The sequence below is a fragment of the Miniopterus schreibersii genome (assembly GCF_964146895.1).
Source record: "Miniopterus schreibersii genome assembly, chromosome: 1".
In the NCBI taxonomy this organism is placed as follows: domain Eukaryota; kingdom Metazoa; phylum Chordata; class Mammalia; order Chiroptera; family Miniopteridae; genus Miniopterus; species Miniopterus schreibersii.
In genome coordinates, this window is record NC_138101.1 from 199,866,050 (window position 1) to 199,883,346 (window position 17,297).

General features: G+C 50.2%; 2 protein-coding genes across 3 annotated transcripts in view; one reads left to right on the forward strand and one right to left on the reverse strand.

The window, feature by feature from the left end:
* Positions 1 to 397: 397 nt before the first annotated feature.
* CINP (cyclin dependent kinase 2 interacting protein) lies at positions 398 to 9,688 on the reverse strand. The gene is made up of 5 exons (XM_081159534.1): positions 9,521 to 9,688; positions 6,038 to 6,206; positions 4,170 to 4,299; positions 1,661 to 1,790; positions 398 to 898 (listed from the first exon to the last, which is right to left on the reverse strand). The coding sequence occupies exons 1-5, from the start codon at positions 9,525 to 9,527 to the stop codon at positions 696 to 698; spliced, it is 639 nt and encodes a 212-aa protein (XP_081015660.1). The 5' UTR covers positions 9,528 to 9,688; the 3' UTR covers positions 398 to 695.
* A 27-nt stretch (positions 9,689 to 9,715) lies between these two features.
* The window catches only part of TECPR2 (tectonin beta-propeller repeat containing 2), a 66,783-nt gene continuing 59,201 nt past the window's right edge, over positions 9,716 to 17,297 (forward strand). Inside the window, exons 1-2 of one of the 2 annotated variants that reach the window (XM_081159558.1) lie at positions 9,716 to 9,773; positions 12,459 to 12,749. In XM_081159558.1, coding sequence (XP_081015684.1) covers positions 12,531 to 12,749 — 219 coding nt within the window. In that variant the 5' untranslated portion in view covers positions 9,716 to 9,773; positions 12,459 to 12,530. Of the gene's footprint in view, positions 9,774 to 11,882; positions 11,966 to 12,458; positions 12,750 to 17,297 lie in introns of those variants that run through there. The other variant, XM_081159559.1, reaches the window with a different exon arrangement.

Genomic DNA, 17,297 nt, shown 5'->3' on the forward strand with positions numbered 1-17,297 from the left:
AGCACTTGTTCCTGGGATGCTAGAAGTTTGGTTTCATGAGGTTGCGTCCCATATCCCATTGCACTAAGTTTCTTAGACTTGTTTCTGTGGAGCACTGGCAGAATTGATCCCCCCGGCAATGTTTGGTTGCATATACTGTCAAACTATAGGACTGATGCTAGAAGAATGACATGGAAGAAACCTCACTTGGCCAGTTGCACCCTTGGTACGCAAACAGGCAATTTTTTTGTGGGGAGTTTTTATTTCTATGAGGCGATCTTTGTCCAGTAAACTCTTTGGTATTTTAAACAGTAACTGTAATTACAAAACTAATATAGTTTCAACAATACAAATAAGTATAAAGTAAAAATACTAAGCCAGGAATTACCTGGTTTACAGAAACAGGATTGCGTGATCATTCTGTTGAACTCATTTATTTCATGCCAGGTCCTCATGGGTGACCGGTTCACACTGGGTACAGGTGACACTGAGAGGCAGATGGCACGCAGCAGCAACACAAGTGTCTGGAGAGGCCGCAGACAGCTGGTGAGATGGTCCAGTCTGGACGGCCCCAAGGTCAGCAGGTGGCCATGCCAGAGCCTGGGGCATGACGCTAGGGTGCGGCCCTGGGTCCCCCACGCAAGACTGTCCACCAAGGGTGCTGTAGAGGCCAGCGGAGCAGCCAGGGCCTGGAGAAGCGCGAGGCCGTGTGGGAGTCACAGCGCTCGGTGCCCCGTCTCGAGCAGCATGCTCTCCAGCAGCAGCTTGCTGTCACTCTGCACGTAGGGCTGGTGCAGCCACAGGGACAAGTAGGTCAGGATGAGGTCGTGGTCCGCAGTGTGTGCCAGCTCTGCCACGATGGTGCGCTTCAGGAGCAGCTCCGCCCGGTACATGTCCGAGAGCTGGCGGGAAGCCTCGTCTGTAACAGATGCGAGTCTCCCTTTACCGGCAGTAACACCCAGAGGCCCCCTTGCCTGGGAGAGACGGCCACTCAGAAGCTCTGCTAAACACCAGAGTCGGCTATGGCACTGAGACCAAGGGCGGGGCGGGCACACACCCTGGCGGGGGCCACTGGCACTCAGTAAGTAGGTGAAATGGACGAGTAACTCTAACCTTTCTCAACTACTGAGAACCTCAGTGATCACACAGCAGGTTAACCTCAAACTGCTGGCGTTTCAATACACATCCCATTAGCCCACCTTGCCCTTGTCTCACTCAAAAGTGAGGTCTCAATTGATACTGAATAGCTCAGCCCTTCTTTTGAAATGAAGCTAAAAATAACCTTATCTCAGAGCTTATTAAGGTAATGGATTCCATTACCCACGCAGTCTTCCATGAGGTTCACTGAAGTTTTATTTCTTTTATTAAAACAAAGAGCAAAAAAAATCTTTGTTCTAAAAAAACAAAACCACCAACCAAAAGACTTCTTCATTCTACCCACTGGTTTAAGGGGCCAATAATGACAACCTGCTTCATGAGCCTCTAATTACATTTTTAATATTCTTTGCTGATCGGGTGGTTTAAGCCAAGGGTAAATGCTCTAAGATGCCCCGTTTCCCTCCCTCCGAATGGATCCTCTTGTATCAGATTTCAAAGCCTGTTGGCGTCTCAGCATACGAGTTCTAGAGGGTACCCCAGGCCTCCTAACCTACCCTCGACAGCCCATGCAGACAGGACTTACAAAAGTGGGCTGTGGGCCACGTGTGAAACAGGGGTGGCCGCTTGCTCTCTTGCCCGTAATGGTAATTTTCCAGCTCACAAACGCCCTTGGTAGTTGAAGACAGCTTTTCCATTTTCACCTGTATTTTGATCTGAAAAGATATTAATTTGGAATATGAGACTAAGATTTGAAATCTACTCCAGTCTCCGATTCAACAACTCTAAGATTTCAAAGCTACGCAATGTAAGTCTGTTGAGACCAAAAATCCAGTCATTCAACACCGTTACCTCCGTGTACAGCAGATTTCCAGGCAGACGGAGGCAGATGGCTGCTGTGAGTCATTAACCAGTTACTTCAGTGATAAGCCCGGGTCTCCAGCCCCTGCATCCCCCCCACTGAGATTTCCCAAGGGCACTCATCTGCTAGCACTGAGACCGGGAGGAATCAATCCCAAGACTGGCCCCGGTTTTGTGGAAGGAAAGACGGGAGAGTTGTTAAATGAGCTCATTACTGACTCTCTCTATTAATTGCCTCTGAGTTTACGGAAACCTCTTTGAGGCTCAGTTTCTTTGTTTATAAAACGGTAATAAGGAAAGGCAGCCCCACGCCCTTCACTCAAGAAGGAGCCGAGGAGAACCTGACGCTGACGTGCTGCGGAGCAGCCAGGCTCCGCACAATGCTGGGCACCCTCTGCAGGGCCATTGCGGTAGACGCGACACCATCCCCGCTGTCCGGACGGGCACAGGCCAGCCCAGTGGGTCGAGTGCCTGCTTCCCGGGGGGGTTAGGAGGTCTAAGTTCATTGGGAAGCATCAAGCTGGAGCTATATTAGGGGTTTGTTAAATAAGACAAATGGGTGTTCGGACATAAAAAAGAAGGAAATCTTGCCCGAGCCAGTTTGCTGAGTGGTTAGAGCGTTGGTCTGCAGACCAAAGGGTCCTGGGTTCAATTCTGGCCAAGGGCACATACCGTGGTTGCAGGCTCGATCCCTGGCCCGTTGGGGCGCAAACAGAAGGCAACCAATGATGTGTCTCTCTCACACAGGTGTTTCTCTCCCCCCCCCCCCCCACTTTCACTCTCTGTCTCTGAAAAGCAATGGAAAAAAATATCCTCGGGTGAAAAAAAAAGAAGGAAATCTTACCCTTTGCGACGGCGTGGACAGGCCTGGGGAGCATTATGCTGTGAAATAAGGCTGTCAGAGAAGGGCAAGTACTATGTGATTTCACGCATGCAGAATCTAATGAACAACATAAACGAGTGGGGACAGACTCACATACAGAGAACAGACTGATGACTGTTCGAGGGGAGGGGGTTGGAGAGCTGGGTGAAAAAGGTGAGGGCATCGAGCGAAAAACAAACCAAAGTCACAGACAACAGTGTGGTGACCACCAATGGGGGGGCGGGGAACAGGGTGAAGGGGGATAAATGGAGATGGAAGGAGACTTGACTTGGGGTGGTGAACACACACTACAACGTACAGATGATGTGTTGCAGAACTGTGCCCCTGAAACCTATATAATTTTTTTTTTTTTAGAGAGAGAGAGACATCACGCACCACTGACTCACTCCAGTGTTTCTGGATCCATTCCCCATCTTCCAAGTGACGTGACACTGGAAAGGGTTAGTGCTGCTTTCTGAACAACTCTTTCAAACCTAGTTAAACCTATGAATCCTGCCTTCTAACAGGCGGAATCCTAAGTCTAAGCGAGTGGTATCCTGAGGAAATGTAATCATATCTGACATGTTCTGTTTAAAAAGTAGGGAAGCAAGTCATGCATCAGAAACATTTCCATCAGGAGAGGTCACAAACGACGTGATGCTCACAATGGGCGACACTTATCCAAGTCCAAACCTGCACAAACCCCTATCCTGTGCCCACAAAGCGATGATGGGTCTTGTCCACGTTTGGTGGCCAGTATGGTGGATACTGAACTTAGGTCATCAGTTCATTAAATAGCCATTATGAGCGGTTCTTCTGAGCTAGATGGGCCCACAGGCCAGCCAGCCCACAGCCTATTTCTGTACACGCCACAGGCTAAGAACGGGTTTTACATTTTTAAATGGTTCCAAAAAAAATCAAAAGAAGGATACTTTGTGACGCATGAAAATTATATGAGATTCAAACTTCAGGGACCATAAGTAAAGTTTTGCGGGAACACAGCCACAGCCATTCACCTCCACACTGCCTCTGGCTGCTTTGGAGACACTGGGAAGAACTGGGTGGTGACAAGAGAGGCTGGGGGCTCACAAGCCTTAAAATATTCACTGTGGAGCCCTGCAAGGGGGTGAAATTGCCCCGGACAGCACATAGGACCAAAAGAACAAGGTCTAGGACAACATCTTGGGGACATCAAGGCTATGGGACAGGTAGAGGGAGAGAGACCCACAGAGGAGGCTGAGGAGGGAAAAACCAACTCTGGGCAGGGAAGACCACCCGTGGTGCTGGGTGCTGCCGGGAGCCAGGCAAACCCCAAATGCGCCCCTGGGAGTCAGGGACGGTGAGCACAGGTGGCTGGGCCTTCAGGTCTTACCAAACCATCCACGGTGGCCTGCAGCTCCTCGCACAGCTCCTCCAGCTCCCTGCTATAATCTGGAGGCTTCTGTTCAGCATTTTCATCGCAAGCCGGGCTGCCGCTCTCCAACTCTATCTTCTCACGACTCCTGAACCAAGGGAAGAGTGGGAACAAAATACATCCCATAAGCTCTTGGCTGGTTGGGACAAACTCAAGAAAACGCAATATCCAGTCATGTCGTGAGACATCTTACAAAGGTGCCAATTCGCGTTGTTAAACACGTGCTGACTCACTGACATATACGATGAATGCATCCGTCAGCCACTCAGCTTTGCACTAGAATGAGCCAGTTACATTCAGCCTGTGGCCTCCTCGGTGGAGGGTGTGGTGCTGGGCAACGAGGGTGACAAACAGAGCTCATGAGCTGGGATGCACTGTGTAGACTGAAGGCCGTGACCCATGGGGCAGGAAATTGGTCTAGTGGAGTCACAGTCAACACCGAAGGAGGAAATCCCACTTTCAAACATAACAGGGAATGTCGGAGCATTTCACGGGACTGGCTGTGAGGGTCCCAGGTCCCACCAGGAAAAGGCAGCGGAGGCCCAAAGCCCATGAGGTGTTTGAGGAAAGCAGCCCCAGTGGACCGGCCAGGAAGAGAGTCTCTAGACTCTGGCCTGTCAGCATAGGTGAGCTGGAGGATATATATATATAACTTGGAGAAATTTAACACACATATGGGATCTAACCTGGAGATAGCTTCAGATCCCACAGGTGAAGGGCTCAGTCCCCAAGAGTGACCGTCCCAGGGGTTCAAGCTGTCATCTGTACTTCTGACTATAAATCAGAGGATCCCACAACCCATCCTCGAGTTCCATTAATTTGTTAGAGTAGCCCACAGAATTCAGAAAAACTGTCTACTTATCAGATTACTGGTTTATGACAAAAGACATTAAAGAATGTGAAAGAACAGTCAGATGGAGAGGTACATGGGGTGAGGTCCAGAAGGGTCCAAACAGGAGCTTCTGTCCCCGTGGAGTTGGGGGACCCTCTTCCAGCACATCAAGGTATCCTTGTTCGCCAACTCAGAGGCTCTCCAAACCCCACCCTTTGGGTGTTCGTGGAGGCTCCGTTAGGTCGGCAGGATGGATCGAACCATTGGCTGCTGGTGATTCACTCAACCTCCAGCCCCTCACCTCCTGCAAGGGCGCTGCTGGAGGGGTGGTGCTGAGAGTTTCAACCCTCTCGTGGCTGGGTTGGTTCCCCTGGCAAGCAGCCCCCGTCCCTGGGGGCTTTCCAAACGTCACAGTGCTAATAATACAAACACAGGCGTGGCTGAAAGGGGCTCACAGTGAGTAGGAAGACACTCCTTTCGCTTTCACCACTCTGGAGCTATTTCAGGAACTGAACTATTTGAGTACAAAAGACCAAATGGTATAACAAAAGGTTCTCCCCTTGCTCTCACCAATTAGGAAATTCTAAGGGTTTCGGGAGCTGTGTCAGGAACAGGGACAAAGACCAAATAGACATTTCTTATTATAAATCACAACAGCACAAGATAAAATGCAGCCTTATGAAGATCAAGTCCCACTTCCCTCCCACCCCAACGGTCATTCTTCCTGGAAGAGACCAGTGTCTGAACTGAGCCTGTGTCCTTCCAACCATTTCTATAGTTTCATATACAGGTGTAACCATGAACAGTATATAGTTTTGTATTTAAATGGACATAGTTCATACTTGCATATATCATTTCACCACTTGCTCTTTTACTTAATATAATGTAATACCCATGTCCATAGAGACCACACTTCTCCCCCTCTAAACAACTCTCAGAAAACATATGCCCAATCTAAGGGTGCAGAGCTTGGAGGAGCTCTGGCTGTACTTACAGTAAACTGATTTTCATGTTGGCAATGTTATTTGCAGTAGCAAAACCTGCATCATTGAGGGTTTCCCACTTCAGGATTAAATTATGCCAATCGGCTGCATTGTCCTTAATTTTTCTCGCACTGACAGATAAGACAGGTTTTCTGGGCACTGCACTTCCAAGAGTCTTTGCTGATAGGCAGTAAAAGAAACATAATTATTAGGAAAATCATGACCACAGTTAGAGGGCAAATGTCCTTATAACTCTCAATAGTAAAACTATCTGAAATGCTACACTGACTGGACAAGTGAGTGATGTGGAAACTAAGAAGCATGGATGACTGGGAAAGTTCCCAGAACAAGAAAAACAATTGCTTTTACATTTTAAGACTCACCAGAGGTAGCTGGATCCTTTCCCAGCTTAATAGCTCCACAGAGTTTTATCTTAAGCACTTTGACCACTTTCAATGAATCTATTTATTATTACTATTTTTTGGTATTGATTCTTTTAGAGAAAGGAAGAGAGAGACGTTGATTGGTTGCCTCCCACATGCACCCTCTTTGGGGACTGAACCTGTAACCTGGGTAAGTGCCCTGACCGGGAATCAAATCTGCCACCGTTTGGTTTATGTGGCTCCAAACGAGCCACACTGGCCAGGGCACTCTGACCACTTTCAAAGGTTAAGAATAAGGCGGAGTTGTGACTTTCTGCTAAAACCCTCCCATGGCCCAAGTGCTCTCATCACCTGGCCTCAGGCACTCTGACACCTTACAAACGCTCAGAGCTTTGTTGAGCTTTGTTGTTCACAAATGCTTCGTGGTTCCCCAGACACCAGCAAGGGTGGGCCCAGAGATGCAGAGGTGACCTCCATGCTCAGGAAGCAGGAGGAAGTCCAAAGTCCTTCAGGGCCTGGTTTCCTCTCCACCTCAACACTTATCTCAACTCCCACCTGGAAGCCCCTTCATCTACAGCTAAAATGAACTACAGGCAGCTCCTGAAAAGTGGAGTCACCTGCAGGCCGTTGCACATGCAGTTCTACTAGAAAGCTCTTTCCTTTTCTGGGCTAGTGCTGCCCATGCTCCAAGACTCACCCAGATCCCAGCTTCTGTGGGAAGCAACCCCCATACCGCCAAAAGCCAACTCAGGCTGTTTGGGCTCTTCCAGCCCTCCTGTGCCCTCTCACCTTCCCTACTTAGAACCCTTCAAAGGCTTCCTGTGGTCCATACGATAAAGTCCAGATTCTCTGAGAGGCCCCTTAAGGAGTCCAGTACATACATGGCAGTACAGTTTGAAGTCTAGACTCTGAAGACCACACTGACGGGATTAGAATCCCAACTCTGCCCTTGCCAGCTGTGCAATCGTGGGCAAGTTAATTAACCTCTCAGAGCCTCAATGTTCTCATCTGTAAAATAAGGATAAGATATATCTACTTCAAAGAGTTGATGGGAAGATTAGATGATATATGTAAAGCTGTGAGGGCCTGGTACATGGCAAGTATCCAACATAGGGTCTGTTATCCAATGTGTGTTTTTTCCATCACCATCAAGCAATAAACTCAATTCTGACACTATTACCTGAAGAGAGCATCAGATCCCAGAGGTTAAAGGTTTGGCCCTACAACACTGTGCACCCGCCCACACCCCATGCCCTTCCACATCAGATGCCAAGGGCAAGACCAGGTTGTTACCTGTACTTCTGATGGATGGCTATAGATTGGAGGTTCCAAAGACCCCCTTCCCTTGGGTTTAATTTTCTAGAGAGGCTCAAAGAACTTAGGAAAATATTTTATTTACTAGATCACTGGTTTATTATTAAAGGATATAACCCAGGTGGAAGAGATGCACGGGCAAGGCATGTGGGAAGGGTCCTCTCCATTTTCTCTGAGCATTCCACTCTCCCCCAATCTCCACCTGTCCACCAACCTAAGAGTTCTCCAAACCTTTTTCGGTCCCTTCATTACATAGGCATGACTGATCAGATAATAGGCCACTGATTCAACCTCCAGCACCTCTCCACTTTCCTAAAGGTGGGGGTTAGTTCCAACCCTCTAATCACAAGGTTGGTTCCCTGACAACCAGCCCCCATCCTTAGGCAACTTAGGGCCATTCCAAAAGTCACCTCATTGACATAACCAGACACCTGGACCACTCTCATCACTTAGGAAATCCCATGTGTTAGATACCCCCTGAGAAGGTGTCATTTAGGCTAAGACGTGAATGACAGGTCAACAGCATGAGCCCTAATATGAGAATAAGCCTGGCAAGTTTGAATAAAGATATGATCAGTGTGGCTAGACTGGAAAGAGAGAGAGAGGGTGTAGAAGGTGGGAGGCAACAAGGCCACTAGAAGCTTACAGGCCAAGATAAGTTCGGATTTATTCCAAGTCAATGGAAAGTGAGCAATAAGCTTTGGGCAGGAAAGTGACATGATCTAAGACTCTAGAAAGTCACCCCCACAAAGTTTTCCTGGATCGGGCTGGGTTAGGACTCACTGGGCTAGATACCTGGGACAGCCTGTACTTCCGCTACCATGACACTCACCAGTGCCGCGTATTTGCCTGTTTAATGTCCATATTTCTTGCCAGACTATAAATTCCAGCAGAATAGGATGATGTTGGTCTTGTTCCCTCTCATGACCTCAGCACATAGTCGGTGTTGACTAAAATGTGTCAAATGGAGAAACAGCCCTTACCACCTGTACTGTAGTCTCCTAAGGGTTTCTCTCCCCCAGCAGGGCTCCTTGAGGGCGAGGACCACACCTGGTTCATCAGCTGCCTGCCCCACCCCAGCACACACTCAGGAACCGAGACCAGTTCCCACTTCAAGCAAGTCACCGGCTGCCCGGCCGGTGTGGCTCAGCGGTGAGCGTCCACCCATGAACCCCGAGGTCCAGGGACTCGATTCCCGGCCAGGGCACAGCCCGGGGTTTCGGGCTCACCCCCAGCAGGGGGCGCGCAGGAGGCCGCCCATCAACGTCTCTCTCTTCGACGTTTCTCTCTCCCTCTCCCTCTCTCTCAAAACAATAAAAAAACACACAACACCATGTTTTAAAGGAAGTGACAGGCCAGCAGGAAAGCCGGACCAGGAAGAGTCGGAGGACAAGGCGGAGCGCGGGGAAGGTCGGCGGGCGGCGACCCCCGGACGCGCGGAGCCCGGCGCCCCTGCTGCCGACCCGAGCGCCCGCCGCGGGGCCGCCGCCGGGCGCAGGGGGGCGCTCGCTCCACCGCAGCCCTCGGTTCCGGCCCCCGCCCGCCCTTCCGGGGTCCCGGGAAAGGGCGGCGCCGACGCTCGTTCCCAGCGACGAGCGCGACGAGCCGCACCTGCTGGCCCTGCGCTGCGCCTAGAAAACGGAGGCCCGGCCCAGCTCGCGGGCTCCCGGGCCGACTGCGGGGCCCGCGGACGGGGCTGGCGCAGCGCCCGGTCTCCCGTCAGCCCGCGGCTCCGGCCTCGGTCCAGCCCGAGATGCTTCCCCCGCCCCGCCCCGGGCGCCGGACGGCCCCACGCACCTTCCATGCGGCCCGCGGATATCCCAGGAAGGAGAGCCGAGGCCCCGCCCCGTCCAGGAAGTGCGTCACCACGCCCCGCCCCGCCCCTGCGCCGCCGCTCTAGCCGCTGGAGGAGCCGGCGTTGCTCGGCCGGGCGGGCTCGGCGGCCCAGGGAACGGGCTCCCGGCAGCCCCCGCGCCCCGCCCCGCCCCCGCCCCCGCCCCCGCCCCCTCCCGCCGGCGGGCCGAGCAGTCCGGAGGGGCCGCCGCGGGAGGTGAGTCCGGCGCCCCTTCCTCCGCCTCCCCGCCGCCCTCCGCGCGCCTCGCGCCGCCCGGCCCGGCCCCTCCGCTCCCGTCGCGCCTCGCGGGGTGGCCGAGGCTGAATGTCCCCATGCGCCGCGCGCGCCCGGCGGCAGCTGTTACCACCGCGCCTCGGCTGTGAGGACGCGCCCCGGGCCCGCGCCCCGCCTCCCTCTGCGCCCGGGTCTCGCGGCGGAGGCGGGGTCCTGTGGGTCCCGACCCCTCAGCCCCGGGCCTCGGTCCACGCCCCGGACCCTGGCACGTCCCCGGTGGTGCCCCCCAAGCGCCCCTCCCGTGCGCCCGCGGGCGGCCACGCCGCGCCGGCCGGCTGAGGCCCCGGGGCAGAGCGGGGCGTGCAGGTGGGAGGACCGGGCCCGGCCCCCCCGGGCTCCCGGGCCCCGGAGCCCCAGCCTCTCCGCCCGCGAGCTGGACGGGGCGGTCGGCCCGCCGGTCCCGGGGGAGGGCTCTCAGGGACGGGGCGGGACCGGGAGGGCGGCGGCGCCCCCAGGCTCCCCCTCCGCTCCCCTCCCCCCCTCCGTCCCGCCCCGATTCCGGGCTCCCGGTCTCTCGGTGGAGGGGCGCAGCCCGGGCGCTCGCCGCCCTCCGCGGGGGGTCGGTTGCACTGGGAGTCCCGTCTCCGCAGCCAAGGTCTTGCAGGCTTTCAGGAGACGAGGCCCGGGAGACCCGCACCCAGAGCCCAGCCTGCGGCCCCGCGTCCGCGGCGGCCCCTCCCGCTCCCCCCGCTGCGCGGCGCCTCCGGACGCCTCCGGCCTCGCGCTGGCCCGGGTGGCGCTGCTCGTCTACCCCGTGCTCGTTCCTTCAGCTGGGAGGTATTTGGGGTCCCCTCATGCTCCCTCCGCCCCAGGCTCTAGGGACGCTGTGGCGACCAGGCAGACCCAGTGCCCGCCCGCAGCAGGCGCAGCAGGCGCGGGCTGGGGGAGGCTCCCCAAGTCCTCTTGCTTGGACGGGGTGGGGGTGGGATAGGATGGTCCCCTTCTGCTGGGGTGAGTAGGCGGTAGCTTTTGTTAGGTTAAGTTGTTCTGTAGCCACGTTGTTTTCCTGTCTTGTCTTTTTCTTTTCTTTTTTAAATATGTTTTTATTGATTTCAGAGAGAGAGGAAGGAGAGGGAGGGGTGAGTGAGGCAGACCGGGCTCTACTCCCGCAGGGCTCCCAGACCAGTGGTGCTGGAGGGGGCCAGGCAGAGCCGCCAAGGAAAGGGGGTGTGATACAGGGTGCTCTGTGGGCGCAGGGAGCCCCCTTACGGGGTGATCAGGTAAGGCCCCCAGGAGGAGGGGACATTCTAGCAGGGGCTCCATGTTGAGAAGAAGCAAAAGGTGAGTGATCGTGGGAGAAAGAGCACCCCAGGCAGGAGAAGCAGCCAGTGTGAGGCCTCTGGGTGAGCTTCACGAGAAGAGGGCTTGGAAGTCAGTCAACCAACTGTTTAGAAATAGAAAGCCCAGGGTTGAAACAGATGGTACATCCGGCATCCCAAGAAGTTTCTTGAAAATCCCCATGGACCTAAAAGGCTTAAATGTCCTCCAGGTCTGATCAGGTGCGGAGCATCCACCCATAGCTGTTGCTTTTCTGTCACAGCTGTGACTGTGACCTTGGAATGGGCCCCAGACTCAGGGGGCACAGACCTAGATTCAGATCTCAGCATCGTGGTCTTGGGTAGGTCTTGTGAACCTCTGGCCTTTAGGTGAAGGTCATCTGAAGTTGGGGACCATGCCACCACCTAGCCTACAGGGTGGGGTATGGATTAAACGAGTGACCGAGCACTTCATAAATTACACTGCACTGAGCAAGGACTGAGGATTGAGGGAGACTTTGAATCCAAAGTGCCAGGAGGTGTGGGTCTCAGAGAGGCCCTGTGCAGCTGAGGCTCTGAGTGCTGAGGGGCCATGGGGACCATCTAACACAGCTTGTTGCTGCACCTGGGGCCGGTTCACCCTTCTCCTAGCGCAGAGAGTCTTTCCTGTTTCTCTCTCCCACGTTCCGTCCTTCCTGGCGGCTTCAGGATGTTTCCAGCAGAGCCTTTCCCACACTCTGATCCACACCGCGCTCTCCCTCTTCTCATCGAGACCCACAGATTCACACCTAATCCCACATGCTTCTGAATATGTTCAGTTTCTTCTGCCTCCCTGGCTGGATCATAAGCTATTTGGGAGTAAGAACTGTTTTTAATATTCTTTCCACCCCTCCATAGTATTTATCACAATATAAATTACAAAGGTCAGTACATAATTAAGTGCATTTTAAACAATATGTTTTTGTTGATTTCAGGGAGAGGGGGAGAGAGAGAGAAACATCAAGGATGAGAGTCATTGATTGGCTGCCTCCTGCGTGCCCCTTGCTGGGGATCGAGCCCACAGCCCAGGCATGTGCCCTGACCTAGAATCAAACCATGACCTTCTGGTTCAGGCTGATGCTCAACCACTGAGCCATGCCAGCGGGGCAGTTAAGTGCATTTTGAATTAAAGTGCTCAAAAAATAAAAATAAAAAAATGATCTGAATGACAGCTGGCTTGCTTTCTCTGTTTAGTTAAGCTCCAGCTATAATTTTTACCCGCCTGAAAAGTTCTGTTCTCACTATTAAACATGACTTCTTGTTGGTCATTAACTAGACAGTGAAGGAATTATAAGAGTACGTTGTTCTCTAGCCCCCAGGTTTCCCTAGATGCCAGATCAACACTCCTTTTCCTTCCTGAAGATCACCTGCGGGAACCTTGGCGATGGCATCCCCGTCAGAGTCTGTCACGTTCAGGGAGTTCTGCCCTTTGTACTATCTCCTCAATGCCATTCCCACGAAGATCCAGAAGGGTTTCCGCTCCGTGGCGGTCTACCTGACGGCCCTGGACACCAGCGGGGACTACATCGCCGTGGGCAGCAGCACCGGCATGCTCTACCTGTACTGCCGCCACCTCGGCCGCATGAAGAAATACAACTTCGAGGTGAGCCCGCTGCCCTCTACACCTCGTCGTGCCTGAGCCCTGGCTGGTGTTGAATGTGCTCGTGAATTCCAGCGTGGGGCGGTTTACTCCCAGTTTACTAGAAAGTGGCCTTATGTTCTCACCCAGACGATACTTTAAAACCATCTTTTTTTTTTTTAAAATATATATATTGATTTCAGAGAGAGGAAAGGAGAGGGAGAGAGAGAGAGAGAGAAACATCAATGATGAGAGTCATTGATCGGCTGCCTCCTGCACGCCCCTGACTGGGGATCAAGCCCGCAACCCGGGTATGTGCCCTGACTGGGAATCGAACCCCGATCTCCTGGATCCTAGGTCGATGCTCAACCACTGAGCCATGCCCGGCTGGGCTAAAACCATCTTTAATTGAGGTGGAATATAGCTAAAAACATTGGTGCTTTTAAGTTCTTTTTTCCTACCTCAGAGATCTAGCATCACTTTTTAAAGAGAACATTTTAGTGTTTAATACTTAGCAGAAAACTTTGAAAGTAGGTATTTTTTCTGTGTGTATTGTTTCTCAAAGAACCTTGACAGGCTTACTCAAATAATCTCTAATTATTTTGTTGACCTTATTATGAAAAGAGAATTAGTGTCAACATAGGCTAGCTGCCAGAACATGTGCATCTTGAATAAGCTCACTGCCCTAGGGCACTGCTGTGGGGCCCTGACCAACCTTTGCCTTGCATGGGTTGACCTGGGCGTGTCTGTGTATTGTAGATGTTCAGGGGCACCAGGTACCAGTGGACCGTCAATGAATACACCCATTTAGTTAGTACCTGTGGCTGTTTTCTTGAGAGAGACTTGAAGAAGGTGACTGAGTGTGGTTCCAATCTCGTAATCTTGTGAGACTCTATGCTGTCTGTGGTTAGCAGGCTTTTCGGACTAAGACAAGACATTTGTGTTTAAGAAATGTTTCCAAATATCTGTATTTTAATCAGTATTCAACTTATTAAAGTTTTAATTTTAAAAGTTAGTTTTAAGACTATATTCAATTTAAAATAACAGAAGTGGGTAGCATGCATGTAGCACTTACTATAGGCCAGGCATTATTTAACCTTTACATGTATGTATTAACTTACTTCATGCTCACAAAAACTCTATTAGGTGGGTGGTAGTGTTATCCCCATTTCACCAGGGAGACAACTGAGGCACAGAGTGGTTAAGGGACTTGTCCATGGTCAGGAGTTAGTGAATGGTGGTGACACTGTCTGACCTTGGGCAGATTGACTCTAGAGTTTATATTAAATTTGTTGTTGTTGTTAATCTTCACCTGGGGATATTTTTTCCATTGGTTTTTTAGAGAGAGTGGAAGGGAGGGGGAGAGACAGAGAAACAGTATGAGAGAGAGACTCATTGATCGGTTGCCTCCCACATGCACTCTGACTGGGAATTGAGCCTGCAACCGAAGCATGTGCCCTTGACCAGAATCGAACCTGCGACCCTTCAGTCCATGGGCTGACACTCTAACCACTGAGCCAAACCAGCCAGGGCTATATTAATATTTTTGTATAAAAATTAAAACGACTGCTATTAATTTTCTTTGATTAATAGCTTATGGATTTGACTGATCAAATTCCCCAAACATTTAAGACCATTACATAGTTAATCTTTACAACTGTAGTTATGAAATAATTTATCTTAAGTCTCTCAAATACTTTAAACACTTAACAAGGAAGACTTATGAATCTGACAGCGAACGCCTAATAGGATAAACCAAAGAAATTTATGCCCAGACACATCATGATCAAACTACTAAAAAGTGAAGACAGAGGAAAATCTTAAAAGTAGGGAAAGTGGCTGGAATGAGTGCAGATTTCCCATCGGAAACCCTGGAGGCTGGAAGATAGTGGCACAGCATCCCAAAGTCCGAGAGAAAAGAACTGTCAATGAGGATTTCTTTGCTCAGTGAAAGTATCTGTCAGGAAAGAAGGTGAAATAAAAATATTCTCAGATGGAAGAAAACTAAGGGATCTGTTGCCAGCAGACTTGCTCTCAAATCATTGCTGCAGGAAGTGACTAGAAGGAACCTTGGAGCATCAGTAGTGAAGGAAGAATAGTAAATATCTGGATATACACAGGCGATTTCTCTCCTCTTGAGCTCTTTAAAATATATTTGACAGGTAGCAAAAATTAAAAACACATTGCCTGGTCAAGTTTTTAATATGTCTAGATGTTGTAACATGTAAGACAACTTTAGCAGAAGAGGGGAGGGAGAGTCAGGGACCTCTGTGGTGGTAAGGTTTCTATAGTTGACTCGAAAGGCAATGTTGTAATCCCTGGAGCAACCACTAAGAGCCTGTACATCATGGTACAGCAAAAATGACTGTAGACATAACAAGTGGAACTTAAAAATGTACACACAACTCACAGGAACGCAAGAGAGGAGAAACAGAAGCAGGAAAAACGGAAAACAAATGCAGTGATGGACGTAAATCAGAATGTACCATTCATTATGTTAAATGGAAATGATCTCACATCTCAACTGAGAGACAGAAATTACTGGAATGGAGAAAAATCATGTTGTCTATAAGAAATTCAGTTTAAAATAAACGGTATAGGAAGATAAAAAGTAAAACAATTGAATAAGATATACCGTGTAAGCATTAATCACAAGAAATTTGGAGTGGTTATATTACTAAATTAGAGTGGTCTAATCAAAGAAATAACCAGGGATAAAGAGAGTCGTTAGTAATGGTGAATGGGTGAGATAACCAAGAAGACGTAGCAGTCCCAAATGTGTATGCCCTTAACAACAGAGCTCCACAGCACACTAAGTAGAAACTGATAACTGAAAGAAGAAATAGAGAAATCCACAGTCATAGTTGGAGACTCTCAGGAACAGTAGTGGACAGAAAATCACCGAGAGCATAGACTGAGCAACACAGTCCATCAGCATGATCTGACTGACATTTTCAGAACACTCCGCCTGACACCAGCTGAGCACACATTCTTTACAAGTGGGCATGGGGCATTCGTTAAGACAGGACACACCTCACACAATTTAAATTACAGCAGGCTTTCCAGGTGCCTGTGTTTCACCTTGTTACATGCTTTCACTTTTTAGTTGGAGTATGATTTACATAAAGTGCACTGATCTCAGGTGTACAACCTGATGAGTTTATGTGTGTATACATGCGAGTCATCACCCAGATCAAGATACAGAGCATTTCCAGCAGCCTCCCTGGTGCCACCTCCCAATCTGTACTCCCCCCAAGGTTCCTGCTGTTCTGACTTCTAGTACAGTAGAGTTGTGCCGACTCCTTGGGTTTTAATTCACTACTGGGTGACCTTTGGCTGTAAGGGCTAGTGTCTTAGGGGTTTTTGGTGGTAGTGGTTCCGGGAAGTGTATTTAGAGGGGACTGGAATGCAGAGCAGGACGTGGAACAGTGTGGATAAGGCCAGAGAGTGGGCAGGGCCTCCCACATGAGGCTGAGGGCTGGAACTGGCCCCTGGGGGAGGCATTCAGGACCCTTCTGGGGTGATTTGGGGAAGGGACTGGGGGCCACGTGTGCACTAGTGGAAGTTACAACCCAGTTTTATGAAATGTGTCTTATTGATCAACATTTTATTGTCCTTTTTAAAATATAACTGTATTTTAAAATATAACTATACTTTTTAAATTTAGCCATTAAACTAAAAAAACCTTAAGAACACCAGAGTTTAGTGCTCCCCAGAATGAAATTATACATTACAGCTGACTGCTGGTTTTGTAGTTTTACCGAGAATTAGTTTTCTGTTTATCATGTGAGCCCTGAATGAATGTGATATGTTAGGACACCCTCTACAGGGACCACAGACTTTGGGGCAACCTAGTACAGATGACTGGACCCACGGCTCAGGGGGGCACTCCTGAAAAAAATCCCATGTATATGTTTTTAGCTGGGACCCAAATCCACGCTTGGCAGCCCTGAATATCAAAAGCATTTTTTTGAACACTCATTGAGTGTAGAATACAAACTTATAATTGTGGAAAATCACAAGGAAAGTAGGAAATAATAATTCTGTTTTGGAAAAAACATAGAATTTGGAATTAAAATGTTAGGTTTAAGAAAAAAAACTTCTTATTGATTTTTTTTAGAGAGAGAGAGAAAAAGAAGCATCAATTCATTGCTCCACCCATTTATGCATTCATCAGGTGACTCCCTGTGTGCCTCGCCTGGGGATTGAACCTGCAACCTGATGCTCTAACCAACTGACCTACTCGCTCAGAGCTAGAATGTTACGGTCTGAAAACAAAGCTAAATGTCTGTATGTAAAACACACAGGAAAAGATCTGGAGGAACACCCCCAAACTATTCTCATGGTTACCTAACGAGGTGGGGGTTGAGAATGGCTTGAGGTGGGGCAGGGGTATGAAGGGGAAGTATTGGGGTTTTTTTCACTTTAATACTGTGGAATTGTTAGAATTTTTTGGTAATAAAAACATATTCATGTATTGTATGAAAACGACTGAAAGACAACACTGTCAGTCATCACTCTAGGATCTCTAGGGTGATCCTAGAGATGAATTAAATATTTGTGTTGTTATTA

Coding starts and splice junctions, on each gene's coding strand:
- CINP (XM_081159534.1), bottom strand. Junction 4,300..6,037: donor AACATGAAAATCAGTTTACT/GTAAGTACAGCC, acceptor CCCTTGGTTCAG/GAGTCGTGAGAAGATAGAGT. Junction 899..1,660: donor GTGGCCCACAGCCCACTTTT/GTAAGTCCTGTC, acceptor CATCTGTTACAG/ACGAGGCTTCCCGCCAGCTC.